Source organism: Saccostrea cucullata, unplaced genomic scaffold (assembly GCF_032062105.1).
Source record: "Saccostrea cucullata isolate Sc308-1 unplaced genomic scaffold, CSIRO_AGI_Scuc_v1 ctg2460, whole genome shotgun sequence".
NCBI lineage: Eukaryota > Metazoa > Mollusca > Bivalvia > Ostreida > Ostreidae > Saccostrea > Saccostrea cuccullata.
In genome coordinates, this window is record NW_026924535.1 from 121,540 (window position 1) to 147,761 (window position 26,222).

Sequence of the window (26,222 nt, forward strand, 5' to 3'; positions counted from 1 at the left end):
ATATCCATCGCTGGATAATGTGACTGATTCTTTAAGGACTACTAGGCCGATGTGGACCGATGTTGGGGCATCGTTATCACCATGGATTACCACCGATTACCACCGGTCAACGGCCACCGGCCGGGAAATGTGACCTAGGCATTAGTCAAGGGTCATACCACAAACATTATTTAAATGCCCAATATTATCGTGAGCAATGTAGCATAGTGGTTATAGCGCGTTAGTCTCTATCTCAAAGCAGACCGATTCGTCGGATTTTTATTGCTACGGGTTCGAATCCCACGAATACCATCTAATATTTTTATGAAAGAAAACAAAAATTTACGATATTTTTTTCTCTCAGAAAAGGTATTTTTCTAACAATTTCATTAATTTCAATAATGAAAAGTTAATTTAAATACTAAATTCACATAATGAATATTATTTCTGAATATCTGACGCTATACACACTCTGCCCGCCTTGTTCCCCTATCTTCTTTTTAAAAATGTATATGCATCAATTTGTATACTTATAGGTACTCTTGAATTTCAGACAACTAAAAGATCTTTGCATATATATTGTTGCATTACTTAATTTAAAGAAAAGACTTTTCTATTAATAAACAATTTTAAAAAATTGCGTTATCAAAAATTTAAAACAAAGCCCGATTCAAAATGGCCAGAGTATGGTTATATAGAAATTCAATAGTTATTATTTATCATAAGACTGTATACGAGGTGCAAATCTTGGTATTCAATAAAAAAAATATTTTAGGCTTCACAGAAAATTGACATTGATGTTGTTTTAATGTTTGGTTTTCCTTCAATACCCCTGACATATATATTTACTTATTTACAAGAAACAACAAGTGCGCTGGCTCCCCCTGACTGATGTTTAGATTTATCATAAAGAAACAAAACAGTTGAAACTCCAGGTTTATCATCAATGTTCGCTGATAACAGAAAATGACCCATGGATTCTGAAAAACTCATTCTTGGAGAGTTTTTAAATTAATTACATTAGCTGGTCGTGCCAGCTGTAGATAATGTAATGACTGACTGGGATGCGACCTCACGCCATTCCGGGGCTGGATATTGTAAACTGTGTGCGATCAGCGGCCACAATTTACAAATACCGATATAGATGTATATAGATGTATATATGAAACTCTCAGCTCCCCTGGAAACAGGTGCAAACATTCTATAGATTCTCTTCCATTCATACTTTTGGTTTCTCGGACGACTCCCATCTCAGATTCTCCATTAACACTCTGGATGTGAAGTGACAAAATCGAAATGAATTTGATTGAAAGGTGAGTGCTAAATTTATCAATTTTGCTTATGTACAAATCAAACTCGTAATTTTAAGGACATTTTAATAAATTCTTTAAAAATATATTCCTAAGAACTAATCCTAACTTGAATTACATGTAACAGCATGGCTTCATTATCTGATCATATGCATGTTCCGTATCAAAATATTTCACATTAAATTATTTGTGAGAATGTCAGGCGAATTCGGTGTAGATAAATATGCAACTAGTGCTAATTGTAACGGGGACCGTTACAGATGTTCCCCAAACGCTCCCCAACTCCCTTTTATAGTCATATTCCCTGTAAGCGTAATTAAATAAGAAAAACTTTTTGCATTTGAGACTTTAACAACGTTTACCAAGAAGTGTACCATGTTCATTCAAATTTTATCATTGCACACTTGCGCATGTTAATGCATGTGCGTAATGACCATATCATATTCTCTACACAATCTATATATTTTAATATGCTAATTTTTTTTTTAATTTAATGTATTTAATCCAAAAGTATTAAAAAAAAAACGCTCATTCAAGTGTATTTTTGATTTTACCCATTTCACGTGCACGCACGTGCATACATGAGCATGGTGACCATACCTTCTTGTAGAAGTCCATTACATCTATCTGTTCTAAATCCAACCCCGTTTGATTGAAAACCAAGGAAGTTATAGCTGTTTAAAGTTTCAGCCAATCAGATTGCAGCATTCGTACACGCACGTGTATGCATGTGCATGGTGACCATACCTTCTTGTAGAAGTCCATTATATATATCTATCTTCCAAATCCAATCCTGTTTGGTTGAAAACCAAGGGAGTTATAGCTATTCAAAATTTCAGCCAATCAGATTGCAGCGCACGTGCATGCACGTGATTTCATGATAATTGCTATAATTCATTTTGTAGGATATCCTGATGCATGGCTATGTTCAAAATTTCAAAGGATTTCGTCAAAAAAACAAGAAAGATATTGAGACTTTAGTTTCAGCCAATCAGAGCGTAGCGCACGTGCATGCGCGTGAGATCTTGCCATATTGACCACGCCATCTTGTTTATACTAGTAATACATCCTTACGTTATGAGTTTCAAAACAATTCATCAAAAAATAGAAAAGTTACGCCAATATACATTATATTGGTCATTCACGTGTTGCACGTGCGCGCTCTCGCAAGCACGTGCGCGCAAAATGACCTTCATTCCGCAAATCTACATTACATGTCTACTGACCCTAAAAACATTTCACCTTAGCTGGATGTGTAGTTTACGAGATTATTCGCGGACAAAAAAGTGCCCAGGAAGAAGAAAAATAATAATAATAAGAAACAGAGTAAAAACAATATGTTCCCCAACTTCGTTTGGGGAACATAAAAATAGGCATTGCACGCGTGTTCATTTGCGTAACGACCATATTATCTTGTCTACACTATCTAAAATTTTAATATACTTAATATCAAAACATTTAATCCATAAGTATTAAAAAATACACTCATTCGAATGTATTTTTAATTTTACTCATTTTGCGTGCACACACGTGCAAGCACGTGCATAATGACTACACCTTCTTTTAGAAGTCCCTTATATATATCTATGTTCTAAATCCCATCCTGTTTCGTTGAAAAACAAAGGAGTTATAGCCATTTGAATTTTCAGCCAATCAGATTGCAGCACACATACATGCGCGTGATTTCATAAATTTTTATCTTTATCGTATTGAAGGGTATCTAAATGAATGACTATATTTTAAAATTCCAAACATTTCGTCAAAAAAAAAAGGAGATATAGCCATATAAAGTTTCAGCCAATCAGATTGCAGCACACGTGCATGCGCGTGATTTCATGATTTTTCCTATATCATATTTTAGGATATCCCAATGCATTACTATGTTTCAAATTTCAATGCATTTCGTCAAAAAACAAAGAAGATATAGCCATTTAAAGTTTCAGCCAATCGGATTGCAGCACGCGCGCATGCGCATGCTTTCATGGAAATTTTTATATATCATGCTGTAGATCTTTATAATGTAGGACTATGCTCAAAATTTCAAAAGATTATGACAAGAAACAAGAAAGATATTGAGACTTTAGTTTCAGCCAATCAGAGCGAAGCGCACGTGCATGCGCGTGAGATCTTGCTATTTTGACCATGCCATCTTGTCTATCCTACTAATGTATCCTTATATTATGAGTATCAAAAAAATTCTTCCACAAAAAGAAAAGTTACAGTAATTTCCATTATATTGGTCATTTCTCGTGTTGCACGTGCGCGCTCTTGCAAGCACGTGCGCGCAAAATGACCTTCGTTCGGCAAATCTACATAACATGTCTACTGACCCTAAAAACATTTTACCTTAGTCGGATGTATAGTTTACAAGATCACTCGAGGACAAAATTTTCCCAGGAATAATAATAATAATAATAATAATAATAATAAGAAACAGAGTAAAAACAATATGTTCCCCAACTTCGTTTGGGGAACATAATTACAGGACGTTAATTTGTTTGGGGGACACGTACTAACAGCATGTAACAGCTGATAAGTCCATGAATATCAAATTCTCAGCTCAAATTCACATATCTGTATCATTTCCTCTTTATTTAATAAAATAAAATACTACTGTAATACAAAAACGACTTAAAAACTAAGTGTCAACGTGATTATGTAGAGTAAAAGTAAAAAAAAAAAAGTGAAAACAATATAGAGTAAAGATGGGTATCTCAGAATTTGAAATCCATCTGCAACGTTTAAAAGTTCCAGTATATTTTGCAGATCAAAAAAGGGGGAAAGTTAATAAAAACATGACCTTCGACTTCCATTAATTATTAATTACCCCTTCTATATAACTTGAATATACTCTTTTTTTTTCACAACTATGTTTTTTACGGTTTTTAAAACATTACTAATAAATAACTCTCAAAAATGAAAAAAAAGAAAAGCTGTTATGCATCATTTGATGAAATCAATGAATTGTAATTGAAATATTAACATGCACATACTAAATAAGCTCTAGAACGTAAAACAATATTATAAATATGTAGAGAAAATTAAGAATGTGTTCAGTAAGTAAGCTGTGTTACAACGCACTTTGAAAAATTACGCACTTTGAACAATTTTTTCTAAGTGCGTTAAATTTGGGACCAAATCAACGGACTTTAAAAAATAAAATTTCTTTTCAAAGTGCGTTGATATCTACCATTTTAACGCACTTTAAAAATAAATGTGTATGGCTTGGTCAATATTCTTGAAAATCTTATGTATAGTAAATGAACCTGTATGATAAAAAAATTGAATATGTTGGATTACTTTTCGGTGATAAGGTCACTTCAGGATGTGAAAGTGAGCGATTTTGATTTTTTCATACTTTGAAAATTCTTTCTTAAATTTTTTACTTGTCTTATTTTTTTTTAGTTTGCATGCATTTTTTGTAAACTGAAATTAATTGAAAGTCAAACAAGCGTTTTGCAAAGATATACATAATATAATAATTTAAAATTGGGGCTTACCTTTGGTGTAGGGGGGGGGTTCCACTTTCAGTTTGCAACGTAAGTAAAAAAGAGTTGGTCTGAGAGACATACTATTATACACTCACCTTCTCCTTGTTCTCGATGAGGGTTTATCAATACATGTAAATTAAACCGTATTTCGAAATATATAATTATTACAAATTGTTTCTCTCAGTTACTAAAATCTAAGTCTAGAATTTTTGTTTTATACATATTTTTTTCAAAGTGCGTTAAATGTCCACATGGTAAAAATGTTGATGTACACTCTTAACGCACTTTGAAATTTTTTTTCAAAGTGCGTTGAGTGTGTCCCAAATTTTACGCACTTTGAAAATTTTTGTCAAAGTGCGTTGATTTTGTCCCAATTTTAACACACTTTGAAAAAAATTTCAAAGTGCGTAATTTTTTTCAAAGTGCGTTACCACAAAGCTTTCCTGCTTTTCCGCAATTTTATTTTATTGGCTTATATATCTGCATTTCCGCGATTAAATATATATTTATATTGTATTTTTGTTTGATATCCCGGCCCTTTTAAGGATTTTCAATGACCACGGGTAATGCTTAGCACTCAACGATTGACGATGCTTTATAACCTTGCCAAAAAAATAGTATAATTATAGTATCATTGTTGGTCACGGAAAAGCATTTTTTGGCGGGAAAACTGTCAAATGGTGAAAAAGTGAAACTACAGTTCATCAAAACGCTATTGATAATTGCTCTTAATTCTAGATAAGACTATCTTAATTTGATGATATAGAAAGAATTCACCATGAAAAAATATTTAAATCTTTTCAATTTTCATATGATCTATACAGTTAACAATGAAGCAGTTATTGTGATGCCTCTTTCTGAGAACGATTGTGCTGCCACCTACAAAGTTTTGATCGTGGGTGACGCTTACGTCGGTAAGACAGCGTTACTGAGATGTCTACTGGGATACGAGTTTGCTCCACAGTTACGACCCACCGTAGGTAAAGATCAACATGCATGCGAACATATTACATGCATTTCATTATTAATATATTCAATTTGTATTCACTACTGATATGTATTTAAATTGTTCCTTACAATCAACTTCTCTGCTATATTGTCATATTAAGTAAACCTCTTTTTCTTCCCCAGCTGTGGATTTTGTGACAAAACCGTTTGAGGTAGATGGAGCTCTGATCCAGATGATGATATGGTGAGTATTATCCCAAGAAAACCATTGTCAAACGACGTGCAGCCGAGGTATTATCCTGAATGTTTTATACAAATACATATTACAGTGAACCTTGCACGCCTAGATATTATTTTGAATCAGATATAAATGTATGTTCTTTGTACAAAGAAAATTAAATTTATCGTGAATTCAATTGCTTTACAAAGGGATACTGCTGGACAGAGAAGATTCATGTCCATGACAAGACAACAGTACAAAGAGGTCAAGGTAAGTCAACCGGTCAAGGTCAGAAAACAATCTAAACGGGCAAGGTAGCTATAGAGGTTAGACAACAAAACTTAAAACCACAGATGATTTATGTCCCTGACTAGATAGCAGTTCAAAGAAATCAAGCTTAAACAATGGTCCTAGAGAGCAGTTAAAAAAATAAGTTTAGACAATAAGACCTGGCAACAGTACAAAGAGGTCAAGGGAAACAACAACTCAAACAGAATGAAAAGATCAAAGTTGAAGGCTCATAAAGTATAACAGCACACGGAGGTCAAGGTCAGCTTATCAGGTCAGGTGTGATAGGCAATCTGGTATAAAATGAATCTTCATTATTCCATTTTGTTGTCCCTAATGAGGCCATGTTAGCGACATATCGTTAAAGGAGAACGAGGATCTGATTTTTTAAATCAGTTTGGTGTGACGGAAATGCAACAGAATAAAAAGGGCAACTCTATACGAGGGGTGATCAAAAAGTTCGCAAACTAATTGAATAACTTCCATACAAGAAACAATATTTGGTTTTAATGTTGATTATATTTTAAATTAATCCTCCCCGATTTTAATGCACATCAACCACCGTTCTGCGCATGCGCGAATCACGTGATATTGGCGGTCACGTGACCCCCTCCGTAGCGTTCTGTCACAAAAGTTAAAAGATTTTTCCGAGTTTTATATTTCTTTCCATGTGAGTTAATTTTTATGACAAGAACAGTTAATTTGTCAGAAATGGTCATATCTCGGCAACAGAATGGGTGGATAATAACATCCTTTCCAAAAATAAGCATGGCGACCATTAAAACACAAATCTTCTGTCTCAGGAGAGACCTTTATTCAAGGTGGATAGAGAATGGGTGCATCCTTTTTATCATATCTAATATGTTTAAAATCTAAAGTAAACGATATCTTAGGTATTTAATACTTATATCATTGTTCAAATATTCAACTATTTTTCAAAGTGCTAATTGGAGTTCTTTGATAGCAAATTGCTTAATTAAAAATACATATCTTTTCAAACTTGCTTTCACTGGGCAAGATGACAAGTATCATTTTTAACCATCAGCCTTCCTTCACTAAAACGATTAATCCAATCAATTAAATTTATAGGAACTCATTTATCTCATTAAACTGTGTACAAATTATTATATGATACTGTAGAGGGATTTCTAAGATATTACAATAAATTGTACAGTCGTTTTTTGAACGAGTTTGACTGAGACAACCATTTTTCGTCACAAGTGACCTAAATAGTGACGTCATTTTCACATTGTGACGTCACAAACAAGGAGAGAAACTTTATTCAGCATATGCTGTTTATAGACCTTGTGTATGGCTATGTGTGTACCGAATTTCATTCTAATCTGAATTGTGGTTTTGTAGATATAGAGATAGTTTGCGAACTTTTTGATCACCCCTCGTAGATTTACATTTCTAAATAATTTTCCTTAAGATTCTTTGCAAATAGGAAGACTGTTCATTTTCTCATGAACTACCGATGGATGAACATGAATATCTCCATTGTTACATCAAAATACTGCACTTTACGTCAAAACTATAATGCGAACTGTTTTGCTTTAAAAATGACAGTTGAATGGAATAAATTCTGTTGCAACTCAACAGAAAAATAATGTAAATATAAAAAAATGATTTTAATTTTTGAAGATTCATGAGATTTAAGTACTACAACGCTTCACGCCGTTATATTTATCATGAAGCTAACGCGCTTCATGAAATATGATGGCTTGAAGCGTCGTAGTTCATTACCTCATGAATCTTCAAAAACTAAATTCATTTCTTGATTAAAGTCAGCATAAAACAACATAACAGAGCAGGCAATGAAATACAAGAGAACATATACCGAAGAGTCGAAAATCGGTAAAATAAGTAAGTTAAGGACACACTAATTCCACATACATGTTCAAGTGAAAACAAATACATTGCCTTCAGCTTATATCATTTCTCATTAGGTTACCGAGGACATCATTAGTATTGGATTCAATTAATCATGCTATAAAACTGTCAGTGACTGAAATTCAGTCAGCATGATCCACTGTCTTCCATTGACCTGCGATGTAATGTTCAGTTTCTTGTAATTACATTGTAGATCCTCAATATACAGATCAAGTAAGGGTTACCTCTCTTAGATCTATGCGACTTCAGTCAGAGTTTGTTCATACCAGAGTGTGTGGTATATTTCTAATTTTTACTCGAATACTTGTCTTTTAAAAACTACTGCAGATGCAAGGAAATCTAAAAAAGCACCATTATCCATGTAGTTCTTGGGTAAATGTGGTCAGCCTGAGACACCCGAGATACTAATGTGCCTACCAAGGTCCATACGCCTCTTTTGTCTGAAGGTTATCATAGTTATATATTGGAATTTCAGAAACTTGACAATAAATTTATTTCACTGTTTCAGATAGTCACTGTGTTGTTTCTTTATTATAAAAACTCTGTGCTTCAGGGGATCGTTGTGTTGTTTCTTTAATATGACACTGTTTAAGTAGATGCTGTGTTGTTTCTAATTTATAACACTGTGTTTCAGGAGATCGCTGTTTTCTGTGCTTTCTCGGCTATTGTTTTATTTTTACTAATTAATGAAGCCAAAATTCTCTTTTGCAACGCTGTGTTTCAGGGAACGTCTGTATTGCTTCTATAACACTGTGTTTTAGTGGATAGTGATGGTTTTTCTATATTATACATGTGACAATCTGATTCAGGGATCGAGGTGGTTTTTCTATATCATACATGTAACACTTTGCGCCACATTACTAGCAGACCTATACTTTGGTATTCATATGAAGCAGGATTTGTGTAAAATCTTATGCGTGAAAAGACGAAAAACACTTGCTATAGTCTTCAACTTCAACGACGTATCGTCAATTAACAATTGTGGTAATTTCCATTCTTATGTCGATACGATATATGCTGATGAACTTGAGATAAAAATTACTACACACATCTGTTTCATATTTGAATATTTTATTTGAAAAAGACGTTAATGGTAATCTAACAACCAAGCTCTATGATAAACGTGATGACTTTAACTTTTCTATTGTCAACTTCCGGTACTTATGCAGCAAGATACTTTCATCACCTATATACGAAGTTTATATATGAAGGATATGGAGATAACGAACAGTATTCAATCTCAAAGTCCATAAAACAATACAAATTAAGAGCAGAGCAAACAAACACGGACCCCCGAAAAATCAGAGGTGATATCAGGTGCCATGGAGAGTGAGCATCGCTGCCGACCGGTCACACCCGCCGTGTGCTCCTTGTCATGATCAGGAAATAACGAAGAAATCTGTCGATACGATATATCCTGATGAACTTGAGATAAAAATTACTACACACATCTGTTTCATATTTGAATATTTTATTTGAAAAAGACGTTAATGGTAATCTAACAACCAAGCTCTATTATAAACGTGATGACTTTAACTTTTCTATTGTCAACTTCCGGTACTTATGCAGCAAGATACCTTCATCACCTGTATACGAAGTTTATATACGAAGGATATGGAGATAACGAACAGTAGTCAATCTCAAAGTCCATAAAACAATACAAATTAAGAGCAGAGCAAACAAACACGGACCCCCGAAAAATCAGAGGTGATATCAGGTGCCATGGAGGAGTGAGCATCCCTGCCGACCGGTCACACCCGCCGTGTGCTCCTTGTCATGATCAGGAAATAACGAAGAAATCCGTCGTCAGTTCAGTGTATAAATAATGGACTAACAATTGGTATGAAAAACTTCAGTCAGCATTTGACACAATGATAAATTGTATTTGCTGACAAGGTCATTGTATCGACCATAGAACTTACGAAATGATGACTTTAAACGAGACTGCTGATATTCTTGTTTCATCAACTTGCTTGTCAATAATTTACATCGTTTCAGAAATTGTTCATACGTATCGACGTAGGAATGGAAATTACCATTGTTAATTGACAATACGTTGTCTCTCAGTTGATTCTATTTGCAAGAGCCTGCTCTACGTATGTATGAACAATTTCTAAAACGAGGTGAAAAGAGGTGAATTATTGAAAAACAAGTTATTGATACAAGAATTTCAGATGCCTCGTTCAAAGTTATCATTTCGTAAGTTCTATGGTCGATACAATGACCTTATCAGCGAATACAATTTATCATTGAGTCAAATGTTGACAGATATTTTTCATATTAATTGTCAGTCCATTATTTATATACCGAATTGACAAAGATTTCTCCGTTATTTTCACGACAAGGAGCACAAGGCGGCTTTGACCGGTCGGCAGGGGATGCTTATTCCTCCATGGCACCTAATCCCACCTCCAATGTTTTGGAGGTCCGTTTTTGCTCTGCTCCTATTTTGTGTTGTTTAATGGATTTTTGATCTTGAATACTGTTCGTTATCTCGATATATTTCATTTCAGGGGTTTATGGTGGCTTGTCTTTATTGAAACACTTTGTTTCAGGGGATCGCGGTGGTTGATCTTTATTAATATAACAATTTATTTTAGGAGAATTGTTGTGGTTTTTCGATAACATTGTGTTTCAGGGGATCACCGTGTTTTTCTATTTTATAATCCTTTGTTTCAGGGGATAGCTGTGTCGTTTCTATATTATATCACTGTTTTAGGAGAATTCATGTGGTTTTTCGATAACATTGTATTTCAGCGGATAGCGGTGTGGTTTTGTTTTTGCTATGCTTTTAACACTTTGTTTAGGGGATGATCACTGTTGTGTGTCTCTACTATAACGCTTTGTTTCAGGAGATCACGATGGGGTTTCTTTATAATTACATTCTATAATAAAACGCTTTCTTTCAGGGAATCGCAGTGGTGTTTGACATTTCAGACAGGTCTACATTTACACATCTCTCCTTCTGGCTGGAAAGCATCAATAACGTAAGGATGTCATTAATTCATAAACAACATTTTAATTTAGGTTAACAGAGTTCATATATTCATGTACATAATGAATTACGAATTATATGTCATTGAGATATATTTCTCAATCAATATTGGTGTTTTAAAGAAATCGAAGAGGCAAAAATGGCTGAACAAATATACAATTATGTCCAAGGATGTACAAGTTTAAGGTTATGGCTATTTTAAATACATGTATATCGTTTAATGTAATCTCTGTGTTTTCCGATATTAGCTTATAATTGATATTAATCATTATTTGTTTCATTCAATAGTGCGTTTCGAATTTTGTGTGTAATTATGAGTCGGTGCCGATAATCCTGATAGGTAACAAAGCCGACCTCAAAGAGCGCAGAGCGGTGTCAATTTCTGAAGCTAAAAAGGTAACAAGCGTATTGATTGTTTTATCAGTGCTCTCCAATACAGAACAGACACCAAATTAGATATTGATTACATTAACAAAGTAGTTCGTTTGGTTATTGTTGTTACATTAAAATGAATCAATTATACGACTATAAATGTTGATGGGATTAATTAATTTTTTTAAGAGAACATCTCAATGGTATACTAGTACAAGAATCATGAAAAGATATAATCTCACTCTTCATCATGTAATTATACCCCCGCTCCAAAGTGAGAGGGGGAATACTGTATTATCCTCGTGCGTTTGTTTGTCGATCTGTCTTTTAGTCGTGTGCCTGTCCAAATATAAAATTAGTAACAGTTTTCTCAGCAACTTCTCATCGCAGATGTTTGTGAAATTTTAACACATTCTTATAGTTTAGTCATATGGTGAGAGTTATTTTTGAACGAATACGATGTCAACTTCCCGTTTATCTGTGTGTATATCCGTACCAAATTTCTATCGCAGTTTTCTCATGCAGCAGCTAATCATGGCAGACGTTTGAAATTTTAGCACACTCTTTGCTTTGCTATGCTTTATATTGGGAGTCATTTCAGTACGGCTCTGATCGTATTCATCTGCTTTTCTCTAAATTTACCAAAGTTTTGTTGCATTTTTTTGTAGTTTTGCAGTACAGATGTGACTCAATATAGTCTTAGTTTAATTATTTTAGAACAGCTCTATACAAACTTACCTAGCCTGTTAGCATTGAAGATCACGAAAGTGTTTTAAAAGCAAGCTGACCTTTTTTTTTTACTTAAAAAGAAAACTCGATATTGCAAAAATATGATTTGCCAGTTTTCTCTTCAAGAAGTTCGTGAAATTCCAGGATTTTTGCTGGCGTTGCCATTTAAGTTTGCACATTTTTTTTCAATCCAAATTCATTTACTGTTCAAATTTGTGTTGCCCCACCAACATTAACAAACCTAGGTTTTGTTACCTTTTATTGTGCCATTTATACACATAATACAATAGAAAGCATCGTCGGAAACCCACGGCTGATTACGCTTCGTTCGAAGCGTAATCAGCCGTGGGTTTCCGACGATGAATAGAAAGTGATTATTGCAATTTTGTGATAAACAATGTTTACCCTAAAGGGTAATAAGAATATTGAAACAAAATATGAATGTTAACATATACAAATAAAATGCTCTATGAATGTATATTTATTTTCCATTCTCAGTTCGCAAACAAAGAGATGGCTTTTGATTATTTCGAAACCAGCGCTAAAACAGGGAACAATGTTTTTGCTGCCTTTCAGAAATTAGCATACCACGTGACAGAAATTTGTAATCCACAAGTGGTAAGTCACAGTGCAAGATTTAGAAAAGAAAAATACAAGTGGCTCGATGTAAAATATTCACGTACACTCTTTTAAATCTTGGTTATTAATATGTATATGTAACAATGATATAATTTATGAAATATGAGATATTAGCATTTGAAATATATTTGGTCCTTAGGTAAGCAATAACCTGAATAAACATCAACCATTTTATTCTGTTTTTAAATGCTATGTCTTGAAAATAGAAAATATACAGAAAACTTGGATAAAATGATCCACATAGAATGAATACATGACGTTTTAGTCCATAATCAAAGGGTACAAGTTTTCTTGATCTTGTTCTAATAGCTTATAATGAAATTAAAAGCAGTCAGTCAACGACAAAGGTTGATTAGAGACGAAGACAGAGCATCAAACAGACAAAAAAAAACTTACTTGACTCTCTCCAGACACTAAGTATATTTGATAATAATTAGAATATTTGAAAATAAAGCATACACATTTGTTGACTTCTTTGAATTAACATATATTGTACTGATTAATCATGTTAATTGCTTTATTGTTGTAAAAGTACATAAATTTTATAATGTTTGCACTGCATACTCGTCACATGAAATGACATGATATGTTGATATGAGTTGACTTTTATTGAATTGATAAAGAAATAGAATTCTTCTTACGGTTGATCATGACTAAATATGAACCTTTTTATTGCAGATGAAAAGTTATCATCCACACATGTTACGGCCACCGGAAGTACTGGAAAGAGTTGCAGTGAAAAAATCAGCAATGTCATGTAAAGTTGAAAATGTCACAAGAATTCCGGAAAAGTTCAAACCAGTGGGTCAGCTGAGGACCTCAATGCGGGGCGGAAAATACAACTTCCGGGTCCGGAAGCGGAAGAAGAAATATGCTCAATGTTGCTCAATCCAGTAGAGATCGGTTTTCATTTCATCATGATTTAGCCGTCTGCTTTAGCTTTCTGCCATATAGTTTCGTAAACGGAAAATGATTTTATCTCTTATTTGTACGAATCGCAAGAATGATGAACTGTTTGCATGTTATTAAAAAGTGGGAATTACATTACTTTCTTTGTTACACACTGTGTCGTGTGATATTTTCATGATCTTTGTATTTTCATTTTTTCTTAAACTGTATCATCATAGGATTTTTACATGTGTATAATATAAAGAAAATTTTGTAACGTTTTGAAGAGTTGAAATAGACATCATAGGGAAGATCATAATTTCCTCAATAAATAGCTTAATTACAGTTTCATATATCTATTTTTAGAAAAAATATTCCAGGACTTTTGTGTTATTGTCATTTATATTTTGTTATCATTTTTTTGTTGAATTATAAAGAGTCCACATGAATTTAAAGCCTACCTCACACAAGGGCCCAGACACTGAGGTACTTTTAATATTGATCTGTTGTTGCGTTGTAGGATCAATTCAGCTTCACAATAAAAATCTTCTTACTTCAACTTGAAATTAGGCATTTAAGCAAATGAAAAGTTTTAAGAAAACAGACAATATAAAAGAAATCAGCATTAATCTAACGTTGTACACAGTGACATATTGTGTTAATGGCTCTGTAGACAACGGATCGCGGGCTATCATAGAGGGAAAACAAACAATTCCATTAGCACCAATTGTTTACTTTATCCACATTAAACAGTTTTCCCGGGGTCTATAAAGATTAATTTTGCAATGTCTCCGAACATTAATTAAAATCCAGTATAATTATGCTTACCACATGCAAAAGTTTCCCCTGCTGGTATCAATTTATTCAATGCTTATTAAGTTATTCAATTGAATAGGGGGTTAATCGATTTAACAAGATCAGAGATTCCCCTTTATATTTGGAATTGTTTAATAAAATATTTGCACAAGAAAAATATTTACCCTGGCATCATCAATAAAGTGTACAGAGTTTATGAAAAGTTACAAAATTAGAAATATGGATGTTTCCAGACAAATTTCGCAACATTTTAACAAAACAATATCAACCATTGAATTTATTAATCTGGGAGTTTGAAATTGGATCATTCTCTTGTAACTAAGCCCTCCGTACACGGATTCAGTATTATTGCGATGTTTGTTTTAAATATTTAAAAGATTTGTCAGGCACGTGCTGCCGGAGTAAAATGTCTGTATTTGTTCTGTAGATTGGCGGAATTGATACCAGTTCCGTTTAAATATTTGCCACGGCTTGTGTTTGGGGACAGACTTGTGCAGGTTGTATTAAATATTTGTCAAGAAATGCCGCACTCAGGGACGGGTGTTTTAATCCTATGAGGAACTGATCGCTGGAGATAGGCCATCGTCGCCAATGATCCGCTTCGTACCTCACTATTGAGCGATGACTCCAAACTCATTCCTATTTCAAACTTTTCTATTTAAGGAGTATAATAGATCTATTCAGTAGGTGTTCCTGTATTGTTTGACATAGTAGTCCAATCAGCGGGTTTTCTGAGGTGTTAGCGGGGAGAGATACCATTGTATCAGGGTAGTACGTGTCCCCCGTCCACACATCGTACGGGTTACACGGGGATCATCGGATTTCTACCGGGGAGGAACAAAGGGTGACTTTTACGTGTATCTTCACGGGTACTTAACGGATAAATCCGCTGTCACCGATTGAGTTATATATAAATACATAAACGCAGTGATACACAAAAGTTCAAATAATGGAAATGTGAAGAAGTTTTGAAAGCTTTCAACAAGAAAAGTAAGTACACTAAATATGGAATTGTCAACAACAAGAAAATTGTAAACCATTAGTGTCATGTAACAATGCAACATTTTAATAATAATAAAAACAATGTAATTATTTTATTTTTACTAATTTTGAATATAGTGTTTTTAAAGCATGTCAAAATGTTCACAATATTGAAAGGTTGTTCTTGGTTGAACTAGAATAGATACTTCGCATGAATTTTGTATGAAATTAAGCCGTAATTTATTTATTTTTTGTTTATATGTAAAAATATTTTTAAAATGAAGCTTTATATTTTTTTAAATTCTTTTGAAATATAGAGTAAGTTCAAATTTATAAATGATTAGTTATTCATTGGACAAAAAGGTTAAAAATATGAAATATAAAATTAGGGTGAGTTCTGGAGTTGGGAAGTTACAAAACAAAGTGCAAGATTTTCTCAGAGAGGATAGTGCTTAAAAATATAATTATCTTCAGAATTCTATACTAGTTAGAAATCAAGCCAAATTTTTTTTGTAAAGTCATGGCAATGATTTATAAAGATTTGATCCTTGCATTAAACATGTTAAATGATATTGAATGTGATAATATTCGATACCAGAATGTAATTAACATTTCGAGTCAAAAGAACTCCCCCTCGGAGGAACAGCTATTCCAACTGATAAAAGAAAATCTCAGGTATTGTAACAATGCCTCGTAGAAACTTTTCACTCTTTATGCAATATATTTGTGAGATATTAGCCCGCCTAAATAAAGGCATACAATCAAACTTCAAGGTGATTTTAAAAACGGAATACACGTCTCTTGTAATTAAAAATTGGACTAGATATGACATTAATTGATTTTTACGGAACACAAAAAGCAGCATTTAAATCGTTTTAAACTAAATTCAAATAGTTGACAATTTACTTTATCGACATGCATCGATTAATACTAAAGGGAATCAGAGATATTTAAAGAACTTGCTTTCTGCTAATTTCATTAAAGATAGCACAGTTTGAATGATTGGCTTCAAGGTGAGATTCTGATATTTTTACAGGTACAATTATGACCATAGATAATCAGGAAATCGCACTTGTTCTGGCACGGAAAAGGGATGAAAAAGTTTTACAGAAGGAGTTATCAACGATTAAAATAGAAAAACACAATTCTGTGGCCGACATAAAACGATGTCAGAAAGAAATGAAAAAACGGCTGAAAAAGATACGAGATAGGCAAAGAGAAATACAAAGGTCAAGGACAAAGATAGAGGAGCCACAGGAAGATGCGGACTTTGGCATGCCTACCGTTCCGGTGTCTGTCAAATCACAAGCCCGACCAAAAACCGGACCGCCCTCTTCATTGAGGAATAAGGTGTCAAACTTTTTCAAACCCAGACTTGAGCTAAATGACCCGGAAGTAGAAATAGATCCATCCCTTGTGTCTGATCAGACTAAATCCAAAATAGACTTAAGACCAGCAACGGCGCGTGCACTGATGGAAGATAAGTCTCTCCTAGATAGGTGTCGCTCTGCCGGAAGGTTAGGAACGAAAGCTTCAGAGTGTAGGTATTTCGATCCCGACGAAATTAACGACAGGAACAAATTTTACAATGGTCTAGTAAACAACTGGAAGCGCACTGAAAAGGAAAACTACAATAACATTGAAATGAGAGTGGGTCAGTTCTTGGGTCAAAATGATGAACTGTTGAATCGCCGAGTATTGCGATCCAACTTTTTACGGCAGACGGATGTTCCCGTGGTTCGGAGAAAGAAAACTTCAACTTTGGAGACGCATTACTCGTCCTCGCCTCACGTAAGACCCGTCTCTTCCGGAAATGACTTCCGGCCTCCTGATAGAGTCTTCAAACACACTGCTCTTCCACAAAGAGTGTTGTCGGCGGCCATTAGTAGCCGGCAGCCTACAGAGATTCGTTCTCGCGTGAGGCCGTTTTCTCATAAATGACTTACTTTATCGCAGTCATATTGACTTTTTATCTACATTGTTTAGGAATTACAAAATTAATATTGGAAAACTGAATCGTTTTTGTTTACAAAAATATTTATTTTATGAGTTATATGACATTCTACATGGTTTTTTAAATGTAACTCATATCTTACATTGAACACGTTTATCTGTGAGACATCGTCTTATAGAACTGTCTTCCTCCCATTATCCGGGAGCATTTGTTATGCTTATGTCACATTGAAGCCGATTTCCAAAAACGGTCATTTTTCCTATCGTCCGCTAAAAAAAAATGATATTTCCGACACTAGTACATAATCATCGGCCATTCTCTTGCCCGATTTTAACATTAATTTCTAGGCAAACCAGAGAATTTATAAGTTAAATATTTAATAGTAAAGTATCAGTCACATTAACCAGCGATGGGTATACGATGAGAAACCGATGCGTTTTTTATGAAAATGGCGTGGTTCGACAATAAGGGTGTTCAAAACCACTAGTAAAATCGGACGGTGACTGAGGCCATTTTGTGAATATTTAACCTGTTGGATACATAACACAAACAATGTTCGATGCATGGATATATATTTTTTTAAGGGAAATAACATAAATAATTAATCTGTAAGATATAAAGCAACTTGCATCATTAACACATCTATTTGTCGTTTTTTTTATGCCTATACAAAATTTTGCACACATTTTCAACATTGAGTCGCAAGGTCAAAATTCTGCTATTTTGCCTTGCAATCATTTCTCACGTCATAATCGAGTATAGAATCTATGAAAAATAATGCTCATTTCTACCAATGAAAAAAGATTTTTTGTGTTATTTATCCAATATATGGTGTTCCAATGAATTAATATACATGGCCAATTACCCCGGAACACCGTTTTATGATTAGCAATACATTGTTCTTTCAGGCGACAAGACCAGAAAAAACCACGCCATTTTTATCAAAAAATGTGACCTAGGCATTAGGTCACATTAAAACCCATCGCTGGATAATGTGACTTTAATTTATGACCTCGTAGGCTGAAAAAAACAATGTTGGGGCATCATGCGTAGGGCGACGGGGATTACCAAATTAATTCTACGGAACACCGGGAAGCATTTATAAGTTACATATTTATTAGTAAGACAACCATCGCCCGATCATCGTTCGCGGAGCTGCAGTTTTATTTTCATCGTCGATCGACATTTACAATTACAAATGTCGACCGCCGGACGACGGAATTTAAAAACTATATGCCGATAGTCAGATGATGATCTAGGGTAAAAAGTCACATTTCCAAAAACGTATCAACGGCCGACGGGTTTTGAAGAAATGGGATTCCTGACAGTCGTCTGTTACACATTTTAACCAATTTTTTGGTCGGCCGACCAATTTTGTGATCGGTCCAAGTTATAATTTTTCATGCGTCGGTGGCCGATTGCTTCAACTGCAGTGATCCGACGACCAACCTTCGATCATCGTCCGACCATAGGCGGTCAGTTTATTAAGTCGGTCGTCCGTCGTTGGACAGTAAGAGTGTTGAACATTTAGGCCGACGGTTAAAATCAATCTGTAGCTTAGAGCTCGATGATCGGGGCGATTTTGACTTGTGAATATTTAACCTATTAAAGATACATAACACAAACAAAATTATGATGCATGGATTGTAAATTTTTTGAACGGAAATAACATAAATAATTAATCCGTAAGATATAAAGAAATTAAGTATTCTTTCCTGCTCAGATAAGCACCATTTGTCGTTTTTACAGGGTTAGGGTTAGGGTTAACCTTTTTACGTGTTCATTGTTGCACACATTTTTTTCACAATTTTATAAGATTCTGCCAATTTCTTGAAAAATTACTCACGTCACCTATCTGAATATAGATCTGTGAAAAATATTGCTGATTTCTAAAGAAAAAAAAGTTTTTGTGTTATTTATCCAAGTTATCGGTGTCCCTCGGAAATAATGTGACTGCTGTGTCGCCCGATACTTTTGGCCGACAGTTGAGCCGACAAGACCAGAAAAATTTAGTCGCCCGACCATCGGCTTAAATGTGACCTAGGCATAAGTCGATAGACTACCTCAATTGAAGAAATCAGCTACGAGCTCAAACAAATTATTACATGTGAGTGACACATAATTGGTCGGCCGAGGAAAATTGAGGTTGAAATCGGGCAAGACAATGGCCGATGAACTGCCGATTGCCTCTCGGAGTATCTTAATTTTGCCTAAAAAATCATCGGTTGTTGGTCGTTTTTGGAAATGTGACTGGGGTTTATGAATGACCACGGCCACGGGCAAAGAAAAATAATACTTGGCCCAACTGACACAAAATAAGTCATCCGACGAAAATGGGATTGAAATTGGGCAAGACAACGGCCTCAAGATCAGAAGTCCATAACATACTATTTTTATATAAAAAAATTGGCCGTCGATCGTTTTTGAAAACGTGACTAGGGTCACTTTCAAAAAACACCAACGGCCGTTGGGAAGCAAAAGTGGAATTTTTCGGGTTACAGTTTACAGTTTGTCGGCCGATTTTGACCTCTTTTTTTGTCGGCCGACCAATTTTGTGTCACACCCGCCAAGTTATAAATTTTTCTGCGTTGATTGCCGATTTCTTCATCGGGAAGCAATCCGTCGACCAACCTACGATCATTGTCCGATCATCGGCGGTCAGTTAAGAAACGATCGTCCATCGTTTGACAATGAGGTGTTTACAAAATTTCGGCCGACGGTAAAAATCAAACTGTATCTCAGAGCTTGATGATGAATTGACTTATAAATATTTTACCTTGTCTGCAGCTATGAATGGCGTTTCAATAAAACAATACCAATATAAATAATGTATAGCTTTTTATATATTTTTTTTGAAGAAAAATTTGAAAAGGACAAAATAAACAAAGATACCCTTTGAGCCCCATCAATGTCTTGTTTGAATAATGCAACAGTTTATCATTTGAAAACCATTGTCACCCTGCCACAAAATGAGAATTGGTTCTAAGTGATGGAATACACAGAGGTCACAGGCAGGTCAGAAATATATATCAATTTCCGATTTTTTTTTCGAATTTTCATTTTTATGCAAATTTTATGACCATATTGCTGTCTTTCCATGTAAATATAGTGAATCAAGAATAGTTATATAAAGGAAGAAAACTAGAAAAATACATTTATTATCAAACTAATTGATGCTCTTACAGGTGTTTAACCTCAATTGAACTTCCTTAAATATAGTTTCCACATTTTCTTAGAAAACGCTTTCTGAGAATTTCATTTTTGAGTCCACAATTTAGTGAAAACAGAACAATAACGAAGAAAATTCAAGAACTTATTCACATTGGACAATACATTACAATAAAATGTGCACTATCCCCGGTTAATTCTGAGGTAATACACGTCACATAGACTACATACACAAGATATAATCTATCATACAGTGTACAGAAGTATATAAAATGATTTAAATTTTTATCATGAATGTCATTATGAAAAAAGTGTTTTAAACATACTTAAATAAATTTTGCTTTTTCTACCTACTAGAAAATGAAGTATTTAAGACGCGAAGAAACGCGCTCAAAGAACATCACAATGAGCAATGAAAATACTAATATGCTAAGGGTTAAGACCGCATTCTAACTTTCAAAAATTTTAATTGGCAGTGTTAGGAAAATTTCTTTCAATTTGCAAGTGTAATTGGTGTATGTGTTTTACTCACACTTGTGACATAGCATATTTTTAAGGAAGTGTTTGTGCTCTTCGTAAAATATGCTAACGTGACAAGTGTGTGATTTACTCCGGGTACATTCCAATTGTACTTAAACCCCCCCCCCCCAAAGAAACAGACCTTACGTACATGTATAAATATAATTAGACTTTATTGACCTGTTCCGGTTCATCAGATGATTTTTTAGCTCTATTGAGCTGTTCCGGTTCATCAGATGATTTCTTAGAGAGTTTCGTGGACGTCGTTTTACCTTCTGATGACAGTGTTACGGTACGTAACATTTTAACGAGTCTGCTCTCTGTAAAGTACAACTTAAGCTGCTGTCGAAATTGTGTTGACGTGAGAACGTAAAGATAGAAGTTAATGCCGTAATTGATTTGCTCTAGTATCTGGGATACATCACGAAAAATCAAGAAACCTTTTGGATTATCTCCAAAACTTTTCATTCCCATGTAGAAAGCTATGTTATGGAGTGTAGTTATAGGCAGAACCAGGAGGAAGTAGGCCACGACGATCCCAATCAACATGGCGGTGGTTTTAGTTGCCTTGGAGTCGTCGTTCTTAGTGGCGGATGTAAGACGTTTACGCTGTTGTCGGTGCCTGGCAAGTTTGAACACAATTAGAGGGGTGACCGTGGCCAGGATACAAAGCGGAGCTAGCGAGTACAAGGTGGAGCCAGCGGTCAGCATGGCCTTGTACGTCTCTGCCTCGGAACGGTCTTTCTTGTCAAAATAGTCGGGATAACATTTTCCGTCTTCAAGGACTTCAGAATTTCTTGTCCAAACTCCATTGAAAGACCCGATTACTAAATACACGCAAATAATCTGCAAAATTGCCGATTTCTTTGTTGAAATTATCTTTGCTTTCAATGGAAACCATACTGCAATAAATCTTTCGACGCAGAGACAGACGACAAACCACGATGACGTCATTTTTCCGGTGCGAAAAAACCAGAAAAAGACTTTACAGCCGACGTCGGATAATGCCCTAACATCAACACCTAACATTTTTATGACAAACATCTTATTGAAAGGTTGAGTTAGAAGAAGAGTGATGTCTGACAGAGCCAGGAAAATCAGGTAGAATCTGGAGGTCAGCTGCTGGAACTTTGGTGAACTCATAATGATGATTGTGAGGATGTTTCCCCCGATCCCTAGCACGAGCATTGTGGGTAGTAGAACGTAGTTTACATACGCCAGTCCCTCCAGTACGTCATCGTAGACAGTCCAGGATCCCTGGGGGAGGCTCTGGTCCTGTAAACAGCCGCTTGAGTTACAGGACAGGCTGGAGTTTACAGATGTGTCTGTAGAAGTGTTGGACATTGTCAAGACCTTTTGCGTCTTCTGTCACACTGTTCCGGCTATGAGATAAAATGCATGGAAAGCATTAAGTTTATAACACAAACTAGTTAGTTTCTGCGAGAAATTTTCATATGATAATTTTTGTAATTTTAAGCAAAAAATAAAACTAGATATTTTAATAGTAGATCTAATATTTTGTTAAATTGTCGAATTCTTGAATGCGTTCTAAATGTATTAGATCGTTCAGTAACATAATAAATGTGCGCTTACCTTGTCCCAAGTGTGATGCGCGTTCTCGAAATTGAATTTTATATGCATAGGTATTGTATACACATAAGTTTTGTATAGACAAAGGTTTTGTTTAGACATGGGTATTTCATTCTTCACAGTTACCACCCATCTCATTTCGGGTGCTAATAAGGAGAATAACAAAAAGCGATGAATACTTCTTGTTAATTTATTGTAGCTTGTACAATGTGTCATTGCTAATTAACTGACAGGTCATCGCAAACAAGGCTTTACATTAACATATTGTCAAAAGAGCTCCGCTCTCTCGCTGCTAATTTGAATACTTTTGTTCCAGACGCCAATAAACATTGACGTTAATGCTTTATGAAATATATCAAGTACTGTATGTTTGTTGTTCATCAATATCATCACCCTATATCAGTTTTCAATGAAGGTGTCTTTTTTCCATTATTTATGAATAATTAGACAGAGAAACTTTGGAATAAAAAAATATATTGAATCGAACAGTGTCTAATTGATAACTAATTGACCATTTGATTGGCATATCGAGATTGGACCGATAAATGAATACTGATATCTGTAGGTTACAACCTGGTATTCAAACTGTAAAGGAGTATGAAACAGACTAAGTAATTAAAACCATGATTTATTTTTTAAAAAAGACAAAAAAGAGATACTGAATAGAGAGATAAGTTTATGTCGAGAGAAAACAAACCGTCAGCAATAAAACTGCTTAAGCGAAAATAAGTAACATTACTGACATGTGAAATCTCATTTCAGTCTCAGTTCATTGATTTAAACAGTTTAATTACTTCATTGGTTTCGGTCATAAGGAGGAATCCTTCCCATATTTACTGTACAGCATTTAAAAAATAATGGAATTTTCAGGAAATTAAAATTGATCATGTTATCATAGAGAAAAGTAATACTTATAGTTTTACGGCATTTGATTATTTACGGGTCTTATTCAGCCTGTCATTATATTGACTTTAATACAAGTGATTTCTATTGAGATAACGAACAATATTCAAACTCATATGTTTTAGCACCCTCTGTCGACCGTTCACACTGTGTGCCCCTTTTCGTGATCGGGAAATGAATTTAAAAGAACATATTGGATTTGGTTATATTCATTTACGGTATTTCATGAACAAACATGAAAGAGTTCCTATACATGACAGCACCAAGTTTGGTCAAATCATTACTCTATAACTGCTGGGAGAGAGGTACATTCAGGATACGAAGGAAGAAGCTGAATGTAATACATATGGAATTTAAACATTGTACTTAAACAAGAGGCCCAGGGGCCACAGCGCTCACCTGAGCACATCAGCTAGGAAAAAGCACATATCATGATTTGGACAAACTTGAATCTACACTACTTGAGGATAATTCTACATAAATATTACTAATCATGGCTTTGAAGTACTTGAAAAGATTTTAAAAGGTTTCCCTATAGATTCCTATGAGAATAAATTTTTGGTCGGCCATTTTGGCCCCACCCTACCCCCGGGGGTCATGATTTGAACAAACTTGAACCTACACTACCTGAGGATAATTTCACATGAGTTTCATTTTTCCTGTCTAAATGGTTCTTGAGAAGAAGATTTTTCAAGATTTTTCCTATATACTCCTAGGTATAGCTTTGATCACCCATTTTGGCCCCACCCTACCCCCGGGGGTCATGATTTGAACAAATTTGAATCTACACTGAGGATGATTCCACATGAGTTTCATCTCTCCTGGTCCAGTGGTTCTTGAGAAGAAGATTTTTAAAGATTTTTCCTATATACTCCTATATAAAACTTTGATCGGCCATTTTGGCCCCACCCTACCCCAGGGGTTCATGCTTTAAACAAATTTGAATCTACACTATCTGAGAATGATTCCACTTGAGTTTCATCTTTCCTGGCCCAGTGGTTCTTGAGAAGAAGATTTTTATGGATTGTTCCTATATATTCCTATGTAAAACTTTGATTGGCCATTTTGGCCCCACCCTACCCCCTGGGGTCATGAGTTGAACAAATTTGAATCTACATTATCTGAGGATGATTCCACATGAGTTTCATCTTTCCTGGCCCATTGGTTCTTGAGAAGAAGATTTTTAAAAATTTTTCCAATATTTCCTAGGTAAAAATTTGATCAGCCATTTTGGCCCCACCCTACCCCAGGGGGTCATGATATGAACAAACCTGAATTTACACTACCTGAGGATGATTCCACATGAGTTTCATCTTTCCTGGCCCAGTGGTTCTTGAGAAGACGATTTTTTAAAAATGGCATTAATTTTTCTCAAATTCATAATTATCTCCCCTTGGAAAAAGGGCATGGCCCTTCATTTGAACAAATTTGAATTCCCTTTACCCAAGGATACTTTGTAGCAAGTTTGGTTGAAATTGGCCCAGTGGTTCTTGAGAACAAGATGAAAATGTGAAAAGTTTACGACGACAACGACAACAACGACACCGACGACAGACAACGGACAAATTTTGATCAGAAAAGCGCACTTGAGCCTTCGGCTCAGGTGAGCTAAAAAGAAAATCAATGAAATGTCACAATCAAAAAGGAAATGCATGTACTGTACATAATTCGTTTAATGTTAAGAAATAATTTAAAGATATCAGAATTTAAAATTCATTACTTTCCTTTTTGGTGTAAATTGGATTAAGAATTTATTTTTTGTTGGAACATGTATCTTTTTACTTTCAGGGGGACATAATGGGGTAAAATATTTCTATAAATCTTGCGTCATAATTGCAATCAATACCACATCAACGACAAATGTTGAATTTTCCTTTAATTACCCCTGAGGTACAAGATAAGGGTAAAGGCTATGTTAAAAAAAACAAGAATAGTAAGCAGATGAATATATAGGCATATAGAGGTGTCCCTAAAAACGTGAACTTTTTAAACATTTCAAATATTTTTCATCCAAAACTTATATTTTTTGAATGCCGTTGGAAAATGATCATTTTGCTATTTTGCAAAATTTTATAGAGCTGTGTTGACATATGCTTATAAAACAACATTCAAAGGGTTTTAGATATCGATGACTGACACACAATTTTTTGACTTTTTCAAAAAGTACTGTCAATGAAGTTTTCTTTGTCATTAGGATATACAGAAATATAATGTCACGAAAGTTATCTACAAAAAGTATCTATAATTTGGTGTATTCATGTTTAAAAATTAATTTACTTAACATTATTAATGACAAATAATTTAAATGAATATATGTGTCAAAACAATTGATATTATTGTCAAAAATGATGACGTTGGGAAATACGGAGCACCAAATTATCAGAAAGTTTTAAAGAAGCAAAGAAAATAGATATGAATTTGTTAGAAACTGCTAGAAACCACCATATTTTAGCAATGGTTGGGTGGTATATGACTCCTGAACATAGGGAAAGGAGATGCTATCGATGAGAAAAAAACCTATTAGTACCAGGGAAACAGG

At 34.6% G+C, this 26,222-nt stretch overlaps 3 protein-coding genes across 3 annotated transcripts; 2 read left to right on the plus strand and 1 right to left on the minus strand.

The window, feature by feature from the left end:
• Positions 1-844: 844 nt before the first annotated feature.
• On the plus strand, positions 845-13,929 carry LOC134266661 (uncharacterized). Its single transcript, XM_062748875.1, has 8 exons — positions 845-1,292; positions 5,605-5,760; positions 5,912-5,972; positions 6,158-6,218; positions 11,039-11,116; positions 11,413-11,520; positions 12,724-12,843; positions 13,543-13,929. The coding sequence occupies exons 2-8, from the start codon at positions 5,628-5,630 to the stop codon at positions 13,759-13,761; spliced, it is 780 nt and encodes a 259-aa protein (XP_062604859.1). The 5' UTR covers positions 845-1,292; positions 5,605-5,627; the 3' UTR covers positions 13,762-13,929.
• A 1,144-nt stretch (positions 13,930-15,073) lies between these two features.
• Positions 15,074-17,565, plus strand: LOC134266662 (uncharacterized). The gene is made up of 2 exons (XM_062748876.1): positions 15,074-15,558; positions 16,586-17,565. Exon 2 carries the CDS (start codon positions 16,594-16,596, stop codon positions 17,488-17,490), a length of 897 nt encoding a protein of 298 aa, XP_062604860.1. The 5' UTR covers positions 15,074-15,558; positions 16,586-16,593; the 3' UTR covers positions 17,491-17,565.
• Positions 17,566-21,355: 3,790 nt separating this feature from the next.
• Positions 21,356-22,534, minus strand: LOC134266666 (C-C chemokine receptor type 5-like). Its single transcript, XM_062748880.1, has one exon. The coding sequence runs from the start codon at positions 22,532-22,534 to the stop codon at positions 21,356-21,358; it is 1,179 nt and encodes a 392-aa protein (XP_062604864.1).
• Positions 22,535-26,222: the final 3,688 nt, after the last annotated feature.

Coding starts and splice junctions, on each gene's coding strand:
- LOC134266661 (XM_062748875.1), top strand. CDS start 5,628: ATGCCTCTTTCTGAGAACGATTGTGCTGCCACCTACAAAGTTTTGATC. Junction 6,219..11,038: donor AACAGTACAAAGAGGTCAAG/GTAAGTCAACCG, acceptor GCTTTCTTTCAG/GGAATCGCAGTGGTGTTTGA. Junction 11,521..12,723: donor CAATTTCTGAAGCTAAAAAG/GTAACAAGCGTA, acceptor TTCCATTCTCAG/TTCGCAAACAAAGAGATGGC.
- LOC134266662 (XM_062748876.1), top strand. CDS start 16,594: ATGACCATAGATAATCAGGAAATCGCACTTGTTCTGGCACGGAAAAGG.
- LOC134266666 (XM_062748880.1), bottom strand. CDS start 22,534: ATGTCCAACACTTCTACAGACACATCTGTAAACTCCAGCCTGTCCTGT.